We start from the raw sequence: 13,609 nt of genomic DNA on the forward strand, positions 1-13,609 counted from the left end.
TCAATTATCAGAGCGATATAACCACAATGTATTATATATGCACATCAGCAATATGCATTTTGTCGTTTCATCTATGTAACCTGGATTAAAATTATTTTCGGGTGCGATTGAGGCAGCAGTCTATTCCCGACACACCGTTCAAATAAAGGGACATGTGAGAAGAACGTGTTGTATGCTTGGATCAAGATTGCCCATAGGGTGGGTATTCTGCTAAGATATTAATAATCATAAAGATAACAGCATGGCCCCTCGAGCTGGCTGCTGCCATTGGGGGTGGGTGCGACCAGTTATATTAAATCATCTTCCAAGAGTATTGTTTCATTTACATTTTTGTTTGTACTTAAGGATGATACTCGTATTTGGAACTTCAAAACGAGAGAATGGCACATGCTATTCAATTGTATATGAAACACAGTATGCAAATACTCTTAATTTGTTTTACGAAGTGAAGAAGACCAATGGAAAAAAATAAATAATAATAATTAAAATGTGGAACAAATGCAAATGTTTTGGGATATGCTTAATTTCACTGCAATGACTCTGCTTCAACCAAATAACAGTAATGTCTTATACGGGGCAGAGTGTAACAAAATTGTATTATCTCTGGCAAGTGATGACATTTCTGACATTTTTTGTTGACAAAACCACACACACACACACACTCCCTCTGAGATCTCATATATATATATATATATATATATATATATATATATATATATATATATATATATATATATATATATATATATGTGTATATGAGTGTGTGTATATGAGTGTGTGTATATATATATGTATGTATATACTAGGTGAATGCACCCAGCACTGCCCCGGTTCTTTTTGAATGAATTTAATCTTCTATACATATGTCTGACGTGAGCACAGTATCAGTTCCCTATTGGGCCATGGCAGTCATAGGCTTAGGGGGTTGGTGAGGGGGAAACACACCCCCTCCCCCCCCCAGCGGAGGGGCCTTGCCACATAGCCTATAACCTTCCCGGGGCCCATCCCGACATTTTTTGTTTCAGTAGTTAGCTCCTATCTTTCACCTTTCAGAAGATTAGCGCGTGCAGACAAACAAACAAACAAACAGACAAACAAAAAATTAAAATCATATGTTAGATATATTGTATATGGCGTTGGCCCCATGTCAATTGGCTGAACTTGAAAAATTAAAGTTACAAAATCAGGTGATGACGTCATAAGTCGGAAACCGGAAGTCGGAAGTGCAATTATTTTACATCGGGACACTCCTGGGTACATGTTCTGTCAGCATGTGAAGTTTCGTGAGGATCAGTCCAGTACTTTTCACGTGCATAGGTCACAGAGAAACACACAGACACACTTTCAACTTCATATATATAAAGAGAGGTACAAATATATATATATATATATATATATATATATATATATATATATATATATATATATATATATATATATATATATATATATACATATATACATATATATGCAATGTGTTTGTACATAAAAAAATATATATATATATATATATATATATATATATATATATATATATATATATATATATATATATATATATATATATATATATATATATATATATATTGTTGCGGATTTCGCGCCCGCCGGCGTGCTGACGGCCACGTAACTCGAATCGCGGCACGTCGCCCACCGGACGGACAATCCAGTCGTGACCCTCTCGGACTAACGCCGGGAACCAGTCACGGGTGGACCTTTCTGTCTCACCGCGATCGAGCCAATCAGCCCTCGCGTGGGATAGGGTTGCTCGCCAAATTCGACCTACCTAAGTACCCACGCGGAGGGTAGACCGGGCGATCGCACCTCGCCGCAGGTCGACTTCGGACACGGGCCACTTAAGCGACCCGTTCCGTACTATCAGAATAACCGAGCGGTGTTATCGTCGACCTCGACGGTTCGATTAATTATCGGGCGTATTCAGCCCACTACCAACCCTTTACGTGAAGCAAGATGAGGATTCAATGGGAGAAATGACGAAGCGAAGCGGGAAACAGTTCAACACAAAGCACATTTATTCGCGGCACACGGGAAGCACACATATTCAATTCCACCAAAAGCACACAGAAAAGACACAATGCAATTTACACAAAAAGCAAATATAAAAGAGAAGACACAATGCAGAGCTAATACCGACTACCGAGCACACGGCAACACTTGTACAATTCTACTTCACAGACAGCGCCGACAACACATACCCAAAACCAAGGAAAAGAAATACCCCCAAGGATGAGGCGGGCCTGAGGCCGAGACCGGGTCGGCCTACCCGTCTGGTGATGAGACGAGGAGCGGCGATGGCGCCTCAACTCCGCGGGCCTCGCGGACGGTGTCTGGTAGGGGGTGGGAAAGGGGCCCCCTTGGTCGCACTATCTCAGCGCGGGGGGGAACAGGAGGGGGTTGCTGATGCTCGGGGTATAGAGGATTTTTATTATCCCACGACGAGCGTCTCCACCTCGGCCAGGTCGCGCTGTCGGCCTCCCTGGGGTGCAGCTCCCGACGCGAGCACCCCCTCGTCTGGTGTCGCCGCCTTTCCACAGCTCCGTCCCCTCCGTTCCGACTCCAACGCACACGACGACCAGCTCCACCGCCCGCGAAGTCTTGACTCTCTGTTTCCGACTCTCCTACTCTCCTACTCTCCGCCTCTCGACTCCCCGACTCTCGTGACTGACGAACACGGTCCTTTTATCAGCCCCCGAGCTTCGCCTTTGACCCCCTCCCTTCGACCCCCTCCCTTCGACCTTTCACCTCGCTCCCCATTGGCCCGAGAAAAAGTGGGCGTGAAGGCTTTTTGATCCATAAATTTGCATATATCGATCGCCCTGGGGGCGGGGCCAATTCGCCCCTCGCTCACCGATTGGACGGCAAAAAGTGGGCGTGTGTCGTTTTTGATCCGTTTTTGAAGCACAAAATCCGTGATTTTGTACACGCTGTTCGGCGCGCGCCCTGCACGAGTCCAACACCGGTACCCACAGGCGGCGCAAGAACGGTGGCAATGCGACGGCTGCGAGGTGTGACGTGAAGGTCGTGGCGGTTGTGGTGAAGCGGCGTTGTGGTTGGTGGTTGATGTTGTGGTTGTGGTGGTAATCATGGCGGTTGGTCCAAAATAAAGATAGCAAAAGAAAAACGGCTATCCTGAAGAGTCGCAGCACGCATAAATGACATGTATTCCCACTAGACAACGGGTTTGGGCCTAACTACACATGTACTTACCGAGATACCTCACCTAAGGGACCTGAATGGTGGTTTGCGAATTTGGTAACCACAACACTACCCCCTCCCCTTTTTACAGACTCGTCGCGAGTCGTCAAATTTTCGTGTGCCATCATGTGTAGTTTTCCCCTAGTACATTTTACCTACGGATCCCTGAGTGCGACATTCATGGTATTCGTGTCCCCAAAATAAATAACCTGAGGGCTGCGTAACTATCTAAACAAACTCACTCACACGGACGACTTAAATAAAATTGCCGGCGCTAGACAGACATGCCGGGGGGCGCACTCATATTTACAGTACATCTTAACCTTAACTTACAAATTTTACACTAAACCATGGCCCAGGATCACTGAACTCTGCAAAGAAAAGCAGTTAGCAGGGAGCCAGGCTGCCCACATGCAGTCTCTGGCTCAAAACAATGCAGGTGACAGGGAACGTAGCTGGCTGCTCACACGCAGTCCAAGGCCTTCCCTTTTGAGCTGAACGCAGTGAACCACAACGGTGCATGGGCCGCACAAACGTAGTCTCCGTGCCAGCTCAAGTGGCACACGCAATGAACACAACGAATGGATGCATGGACACAAACACGGTGCACGGGCCGCCACTGCAGGCCCGTGTTGTAGCTGCCAACAGGGCAGTTCTTGCAGCTTGCAAACTGTTGCCTTGATCCTGGCGCACATGGCAATGAACAGGGGGGGGGGGGCAAAGCAAAAATTGAACGGGGCTGGTGAACATGGGCAGTGGGCATGGCATGGAAAAGGTGCAGGCAAACACAGCCCGCAGAAGAAGGCCGCTGCAGGCAAACACAGCCCGCAGAACCAGGCCGGCACAGGCCTCGAAGAAAAACAGCCAGCAAATGAACTGGCCGGCACAGGCCTTGCAGCACACAGCTGCCGATGAAGTTGGCCGGCCTCCGCCTTGAAGCAAAACACGGCCAGCCGATGAAGTTGGCCAGCCTTTGCCGTTCAATGGAGGTTGGTGGAGGGAGTGCGGTGGTGCTGGCCACTTGGAAGGCGGGCTCGGACCTACCTACCTGTCTCCCTCCCAACCTATCGCCTTTGCCTGTCACTGTACATACCCACTCCCTTAATTTGTCCAAACCCCAATTTAGCCCCAACTTATTTATTTTTTATTTTTACTTTTATGTTTACTTCCCCTCTATAAATCGTCCCCTAACCCCCTTTATCGTCCTTGTTCGGCTAACCTATCCTGTCACCTAGCCTACTCCCAACCCCTACGTTCCCTTCCCGGAGGGGAACAAGGGAGAGCTAGCGTCCTGTGTCGAGGCCCACCGAAGCCTCAGAATGGCCTCCCCCAGAGTTCGGCGATCTAACCCAAAGTGGGTCCAGCGGCCCACAACGAGAGTGAGGGGATGGATGGTGCGGAGGGGTACATCTCCTAATCTACCCTATCCATTTAACAGTTAAACTACCCCGGGGCTTTCAACAAGCGCCTCTCGCTTAAACTATTGGTTCTAACAACCCAGATTCCCGTCGCCTGTGTTGGTGTCCTCACAATTTCGGGCCTCGCCCACCAATTTTCTCTCCGTGCCCTCACACGGTCTCCTGGCTGGGACACGTGGCTCTCTCTGGCAGGCACGACCCTCTGCCGAATCTCCCGCTATGGCACCCCCGGGCACTACACTGCCTCCGAGCCTACCAGCTCCCTAACACCGGGGAGTGCCCCCTATGGCACCTCCCCTGAAACGCACACGTGGCAGGCCGGCCTCCCGGGCCCCTTTCCGAGGGTCACCCGTGCCCACAACACTGCCCACGCGGCTAATGGCGCCCCGGGCCCCCGCACCAAGCAGGCGCACCCGTGCCCACTACTCTATCCCGGCCCCCCATGGACCCTTGGCCTACCACGGCCGACTAGCCTGGTGCCCGGGGTACCCACTCAGCGATACTCACCTTTCGCAGCCACGCTCCCAAGCCCGTCAACAGGGCTCCTGCACCCCTCCAAATGGGTTTCGAGCCTACATTCCCACCAACAACACAACGACCTCCATTTTTCAATTTGACTAACCCAGCTAACTCACTCTACACTGACCCCGGGGTCCCTTGGGCGGGAGTCACTCCTCCCCCCCAATCACTCATCGCACCATGCATTCCCCATTCGCTCCACACACACAGACCCGCTGGCCTCACTCACTCACCAAGCACATGCTTCCACTTCACTCACCAACTCTTCAACACACACACCACCGAACTCTGCCATCCTTCTAACTACCTCCCCTAACTAACTCGTGCTCCCACGTCGTCCCTTAAACTATAGCACGTTCCATTTAACCTACGTAGCTAAGCTACGTCCCCTCTACACATTCACAAGTCTGTCACTGTCTCCAAATAAATCATTTTATTTCCCAACCTAAATCTGGCTACAATCCCTCTAACTAATCCATTCCACGGACTCCATGAGGACTTACCCCTGCCCCATGGAGTCGGTCTAACTAAGCTAACCCTTCCCCCTAACTAGTTTCCATCCTGTGCCCAGGGTCAAGGGGGTCTTCCACCCCTTGCCCAGGAATCCTGTGCACCCGAAAGTGAGGCTTACTGTTTTTTTTTTTTTTCATGCGCAGCACCTGCGCGGCAACTCAGAGCTCGCGCACTTTGCACCTGCCCGTGACGTCATGCAGCTGCACGTGTTCCTCGTCCCTCCTTGGACGGGACCATCCGGCAGAGATACCCCTCCTGGCGGATTCCAACCCCACGTGCAGCCATGACGTCACCGTGCGCATAAAAAAAAAACACAAGCCACACGTCTCGAGGGGTTCCCCACGCGAACACATGTGCTTTGCCCGTTGGAGCTTAACACACACGATCGCGTGGAGAACCCGTCCGGTCCAAATCCATTTACCTGCCTAAACTTTGTCCGTCCGCGGGATCGGCAAATCCACCGCGTGCGTTTCCGGACCGGGACTTCACTCTCGCAAGCGAGCACGTGGTGGTCTCGTGCGTTGCACAGCACGAACCGCGTGCTCACTGCTGGGTGAACCCGGCACGGTCCCCGAAACAACTACAGCCGCTACCCGGCTTTCTCTCCTCTGTCGCCGTCTCCGTCTCCATTCCACACACGCATACCTGCGTGTCACGACGCACACAGTCCACTCCATCACATTCACACCGGGAGACGCGGCTGCGTGCTCCCGCATGCCAACCGACATCTCCCTCACATACCGCTCTCTCACACACACGGTCTCCCTTGCACACAGCGACCTTGCACACGGCCGTTCACTCACGCGTGCCTCACTACTCACACAAACCATACTACTTACACACGCGGGGGCACTCACCCGCGGTACCTCACTCATACACACGGCGACACTCACACACGCGGTCTCTTCCACACACGGTGCCTCACCCACACACGCGGGGGCACTAACCCGCGGTGCCTCACTCACACTCCGTGCCTCATCCACACACGGCGTGCTGGGAAGCACGTACTCCGGCACCATCGCCACCACACCACTCACACACGGGGTCGCTTCCACACACGGTGACGCACTCACACCTTGCACCACACACACAGGGACAACTACACTGGGGATTCGTGTCCCCACAAGGGTCTCCGGGGCCTCTATACCCCCCAAGCTCTCCGTGCAACCGTTCGCAGCACTCGTCCCCTCAACCTCGCAAAGCACGACCGAACTCACCTGGTCGTGACTTGCCTCAAGGGGGCATACTCCCTCCCCTCGTTCCTGGAGGAGGCCATCCAGGTGCTCGCACTGGGTCTCCACCCAGTCCACCAGCTCACCCCCATTATCCTCCACTACCTCCGTGTGTGTGTGTGCGTCACTTACCCCGTCCAATTCACCCTCTATCTCCCGTGTCTCAACTATTATTTCCGTTGTCGTCACCTCGTGTCTCGTCTCACACGTTTTGGTCTCCCCATTTAATTTTTCCCTTTTGGTCACCGTCGATTCCTCTTTCACGACCCTCGCCCAACACGCCCCCCGAATTATTTTTTCACCAGCCTCCACCGCGGGCCTGTCAGCCGTTGCACCCCCTTCCAGCTCATTTGCTTCCACACGTGGAGTCGCCATTCCCATCTCCCTGGTCACGGCCTTCATGCATCGGCCCATGTTCTGCGTCTCACCCCGTAGCTCTTTCATTTCTTCCTTCATGTTTGTTTCCATTCCGTTCATTTGTTGTGTATTCGCATCCAATTTTTGTGTATAAGCATCCATCTTTTGTGTATCCGCATCCATCCTCGCTGTCATAGCCGCCAGCATGGCGAATAGCTGGGCCATGTCGGGTGTGCTTGGGTGAGCCGTTTCGGCAGGGATCGGGGAAGGGTTTTGGTGGAGGGGGGGAGGGGAGGTGTCATACACCGCGGCCGCTGCCGCACCCATTTGGGGCTCTGGGCTCAGTTGGGGGAGTTCATGTTCCTGCACAATCAACACCTCCTGCTCGGGGATTCCATCCCGGACCATGGATTCTACACATTCTACATCCATTTCTAATACCCCCGGCTCCCGCTCGCCTTGAGACGCCATCTTGCTTCTCGTGAAGGGTGAATTTAGCTCGCTCGTAATTTGGAGGGAATCGGGGGTCGCTTCTCTCACCCCTGGACCGATTCCCGTGAATTTAGCCGGAGACAGGAGAGCCCGTTTTCCTGTTCTCCGATACCAGTGCCGCGAGGAGGGCGATGAATTTGTATCCCACTTCTGACACCAGTGTTGCGGATTTCGCGCCCGCCGGCGTGCTGACGGCCACGTAACTCGAATCGCGGCACGTCGCCCACCGGACGGACAATCCAGTCGTGACCCTCTCGGACTAACGCCGGGAACCAGTCACGGGTGGACCTTTCGGTCTCACCGCGATCGAGCCAATCAGCCCCCGCGTGGGAGAGGGTTGCTCGCCAAATTCGACCTACCTAAGTACCCACGCGGAGGGTAGACCGGGCGATCGCACCTCGCCGCAGGTCGACTTCGGACACGGGCCACTTAAGCGACCCGTTCCGTACTATCAGAATAACCGAGCGGTGTTATCGTCGACCTCGACGGTTCGATTAATTATCGGGCGTATTCAGCCCACTACCAACCCTTTACGTGAAGCAAGATGAGGATTCAATGGGAGAAATGACGAAGCGAAGCGGGAAACAGTTCAACACAAAGCACATTTATTCACGGCACACGGGAAGCACACATATTCAATTCCACCAAAAGCACACAGAAAAGACACAATGCAATTTACACAAAAAGCAAATATAAAAGAGAAGACACAATGCAGAGCTAATACCGACTACCGAGCACACGGCAACACTTATACAATTCTACTTCACAGACGGCGCCGACAACACATACCCAAAACCAAGGAAAAGAAATACCCTCAAGGATGAGGCGGGCCTGAGGCCGAGACCGGGTCGGCCTACCCGTCTGGTGATGAGACAAGGAGCGGCGATGGCGCCTCAACTCCGCGGGCCTCGCGGACGGTGTCTGGTCGGGGGTGGGAAAGGGGCCCCCTTGGTCGCACTATCTCAGCGCGGGGGGGAACAGGAGGGGGTTGCTGATGCTCGGGGTATAGAGGATTTTTATTATCCCGCGACGAGCGTCTCCACCTCGGCCAGGTCGCGCTGTCGGCCTCCCTGGGGTGCAGCTCCCGACGCGAGCACCCCCTCGTCTGGTGTCGCCGCCTTTCCACAGCTCCGTCCCCTCCGTTCCGACTCCAACACACACGACGACCAGCTCCACCGCCCGCGAAGTCTTGACTCTCTGTTTCCGACTCTCCTACTCTCCTACTCTCCGCCTCTCGACTCCCCGACTCTCGTGACTGACGAACACGGTCCTTTTATCAGCCCCCTAGCTTCGCCTTTGACCCCCTCCCTTCGACCTTTCACCTCGCTCCCCATTGGCCCGAGAAAAAGTGGGCGTGAAGGCTTTTTGATCCATAAATTTGCATATATCGATCGCCCTGGGGGCGGGGCCAATTCGCCCCTTGCTCACCGATTGGATGGCAAAAAGTGGGCGTGTGTCGTTTTTGATCCGTTTTTGAAGCACAAAATCCGTGATTTTGTACACGCTGTTCGGCGCGCGCCCTGCACGATTCCAACACCGGTACCCACAGGCGGCGCAAGAACGGTGGCGATGCGACGGCTGCGAGGTGTGACGTGAAGGTCGTGGCGGTTGTGGTGAAGCGGCGTTGTGGTTGGTGGTTGATGTTGTGGTTGTGGTGGTAATCATGGCGGTTGGTCCAAAATAAAGATAGCAAAAGAAAAACGGCTATCCTGAAGAGTCGCAGCATGCATAAATGACATGTATTCCCACTAGACAACGGGTTTGGGCCTAACTACACATGTACTTACCGAGATACCTCACCTAAGGGACCTGAATGGTGGTTTGCGAATTTGGTAACCACAACTATATATTTATATATATATATATATATATATATATATATATATATATATATATATATATATATATATATATATATATATATATATATATATATATATATATATATATATATATATATATATATATATATATATATATATATATACTGGGCATAGTGGCGTGCGCCTGTAATCCGGCTACTCGGAGGCTTGGGTTGGAGGATCGCTTGAGGACGGGTGCTCTGCTCTGGGCCGCGCTATGAGAGGGTGTTGGGCATCCCGGAATCATGGCGAAACCCAATCCTTATCCCTGTGTCGTAAGAGGCGACCAGGGTTGGGTCAGGAAGGGCATCCGGCGTAAAACCTCTGCCAAATCAGTATGCGGATCATAACAGATGATACGCTGTGGCGACCCCTAACAGGAACAGCCGAAAGACGAACAACAACATATATGCATGTATATGTTATATATATATATATATATATATATATATATATATATATATATATATATATATATATATATATGTATGTATATATACAGGGTGAGTCAAAAGTAGCGCTCGATTTCTGTTTTGTTCGGCTGCCTGATTCTTTCTGTGAGTGACTCCACACATAAATGTTTATTTTAGAATAAAAGCCCTTCAAAAATGACAGGTTGGAATTATTTTATTCAACATATTGCTATGATTGACTGGAGACTGGATGATATGATGTTTTGCAGCAAAAAACACGTTATTTTGAAACACAACATGTGAAAATGTTATCCTATTTTCATTGTCGTCTGGGACCTTTCATTTTGAGGGTACAGCCTCGTGAGTTTGACACAGCCTGAAGCCTTGGCCTAGCGTTAGGTGTGCTTATATTTTCTTTATTTATTAGACATCGTACGTATGTAAATGAACACTCATTTTACTCTGCGCGCGTTACACATCACGTGCAGCGAATTTCACCTCTCTCAACCTTGCATTTATTGTTATTTGTTTTTACGCTACTGCACTCTGCCATTGAGGCCTGGTTGCAAGTCACTGTCTGCCTTTCCAAAAGAAGAGACGTAATTACTCTTCAATGGAAAATGTTTTGCTCGTTTTTTTTCATCCTGAAAAAATAGACTGTACGTCATGAACATAGTCTTGTTGAAAGTTCGGCCTTTAAAACCCTTCTTAAATTGTCCTGTTGAAGGGGGATAGAGATCACACAAACAAATACACAAACACCCATTGTGTTAGATATATATTTGATTTACATACGTACACCATTATTACATACCTATTACGTGACTATGTCTTGTTTCCTTTTTGTCCATCTTTCTAAACTTTCAGCTCCGCCACGAGATGTGCAGCTGCTGCACGTGACATCCCACTCCATGCGTGTGGTATGGCATGCTCCAGAGGGCAGCATAGCCACCGGATATCGCGTGTCTGCTACTCCCAAAGGTGCTGGACAAGCGAAAGAGATCAATATAGGCCCAACTAAGACCACAGCCGTGGTGTGGGACCTGGAGCCTGAGACGGAGTACGAGATCAAAGTTTTTTCCCTGTTTGGTGCAGCACAAAGTGTACCTGTTGTTAATACTGACACCACAAAAAGTACCAAGGTGACTGTTGGTGAGTGAAATATAAATGAGCAAAAATTCAGAATCTCAGTTTGGGAATTGCTGAGAATCGAAGTACAAACACGGGGACTGCCTTTTAATCAGTTGAATTTTTGTACCCTTACCAGGTTGGGCATATGTCAATGAGTTTACCAAAATGTGGACATTCACACCAGATTCATATCGGTGTAAAGGGGGCAGACAGATTATGATTTTCGTTAAGATGAAAAATGAGACAGCTGCCTATTTACCAATTACCCAATTATTATTATTTTTGTTGCCTGTTCCTCCTATTTCCTGTATTTTTCCTGAGAATAGTACAAGTTCTCAAACCTTTGAAGCCAAATCATGAATTTGCTGCTGCTCATAACTGGATTATAACTCTCTACCTCCTCTATTATCAGTCAAGTGTGTTAACCACAATGCTATCTTTCCTTCCCTAATTAATCCGAATTTTTTCTTAAATTTAATGTTGAAAATGCATTGTTTTAGCCAGTTTTGGCACACTTCCTCTCCAAGTATCTGTATGTAGAATATATATATATATATATATATATATATATATATATATATATATATATATATATATATATATATATATATATATATATATATATATATATATATATATATATATATATATATATATATATATATATATATATATATATATATATATATATATCTTTGGAGAATCTCTTTGGAAATGAAGGAAGAAGAATAATCGCACTTTGTTTGGCAACAATGACAGTGTAATGAACTGTAGTGAAGGCAGTTGGTTTGTGCAGCTGAAAAGGAAAAACGATGCAGACAATGAAGGATGATATACCCGATCTCGCTTCAGTAGCATGTGTTGGGTCAAACGGAAACAGTGGACAGGACAATGCTATTCTCAATGCATGCACGATTTGGGAGACAAGTCACTGCTCTCCAGTGGTTTGCCTTCAAATTCTGAAGTTTAAACTCTTAAATGAGATGGATTCATTCAGGATAACTAGTCTTGTTCTCATACTCTCAAATTATGCAGTACAGTCTTCTTTAACTTTGTCCATGGCCAGCTCAGTGTCTTCTCCACTCACAGTATATTCTACTGGGTTTCTGCCAGAGTTTGGTTGGCTTATGCTATGCAGAACCCTTGTCATGATTTTGCTCTCCGGTATTGCTCTCATGGCTATCTCTGTGCTCTGGCCCCGCCACACACTACACCTCATTATGGTAGCTCTTTGACCCCAAATTATTTCTCAACTCTGACTACTAGCTCTGACCAAATTTGTCCTAACTCAGCCTAGCTCTAACTGCAGTACTGTACTTTCACGTGGAACTTTTTATCCTCAACCTATGGACCTGATGCATCATTTCCACCAATAGATACATTCATTCTCACTTTTTGAGTCAATCATTGAGTTGTGCTGTGTGTGCTGTGCTGTTCGTTTCCAACAATGTCATTTTCCAACCTGCCATAGCTGTGTCCATCTGTCAGGTGCCTTTCACATCCAAACTAATTCTTATTCCAAAATTATGCTTTAACTCTGAAATAATTCTTCCTGGATAAATATTCAACCAGACTCGGTGGTGTAATGGATACAATGTCCACTCTGAGTCTGGGAGGTTGGTGGTTCAAACTCTGGCTGAGTCATAGCAAGTCCTTCAAAAAATGGCACCTGCTGCTCCCTTGCTTGATATTCAGCATTTAAAAGGATACGATCATGGACAATCCCCATAGGTTGGCATCGATGGGGAGGAGGAAATTCCTCTTGTGGAGGGTAGAGAGAAAAGTGGTGCCATTGTTGTGACATAATGTTGCTGGTACCCAGAAAGTGATGGCACTTCCCCCAAACTGAGTTGTGTCTCCTCTGTATGTCCATGTGTAAGTAGCAGCTCCATTACAAGCCTCAGATGTTGTATAAAAAACTCACTAAAGTACTATTTCAGGTATGTCAATCGGAGGTATTGAGCATCCTATTTCTACCAAACACAGGAAACACAAAGAGGGAATAAAAACGAGTCAAAACAATCAAACATATTTTATCCAGGAAGCAAAATACTTGGAGATATTGAGATAATAGTAATTTTGTCATTACCGCAAGAAGTATTATGCTCAAACCGGTGATGGTGACTGCATGTGGTAAGAACATAATGAGTGAAATGAATTTTTGTTGAACCGTTTTTACAAACTTTCCCCCTTTCCCATGATGCTTTGGAGTTGCCGTTTAACAAATCGTGTCTGAGTTTTACATGTGTAATGATATTGTCTGTGTTCTAAAATTGATTCCGATTCCTTCCGAGCAGCCTCACCACAATAACTTCAACTATACTATGGTCAAGGCCAACTAAGAATCTTCAACACACAATATTTCATCATCTGTGCACCACCCACAATGAAGCCATATCTTTTTAAAGCAGGGGTATTGTGGAGAGAGAAGTTTCATCATTTCTCATACCTCATGT

The 13,609-nt window shown here is 48.3% G+C and overlaps 1 protein-coding gene across 3 annotated transcripts in view; it reads left to right on the top strand.

Annotated features, from left to right (window-relative positions):
* LOC147027132 (collagen alpha-1(XII) chain-like) overlaps positions 1-13,609 on the top strand; it is a 365,482-nt gene that overhangs the window by 68,778 nt on the left and 283,095 nt on the right. For all 3 annotated transcript variants that reach the window (XM_085883313.1, XM_085883312.1, XM_085883314.1), the window contains exon 9: positions 10,890-11,174. In XM_085883313.1, coding sequence (XP_085739439.1) covers positions 10,890-11,174 — 285 coding nt within the window. The remainder of the gene's footprint in view (positions 1-10,889; positions 11,175-13,609) is intronic.

Source organism: Eptatretus burgeri, chromosome 5, assembly GCF_056783735.1.
Source record: "Eptatretus burgeri isolate ZD-2024b chromosome 5, Ebu_testis_v1, whole genome shotgun sequence".
NCBI lineage: Eukaryota > Metazoa > Chordata > Myxini > Myxiniformes > Myxinidae > Eptatretus > Eptatretus burgeri.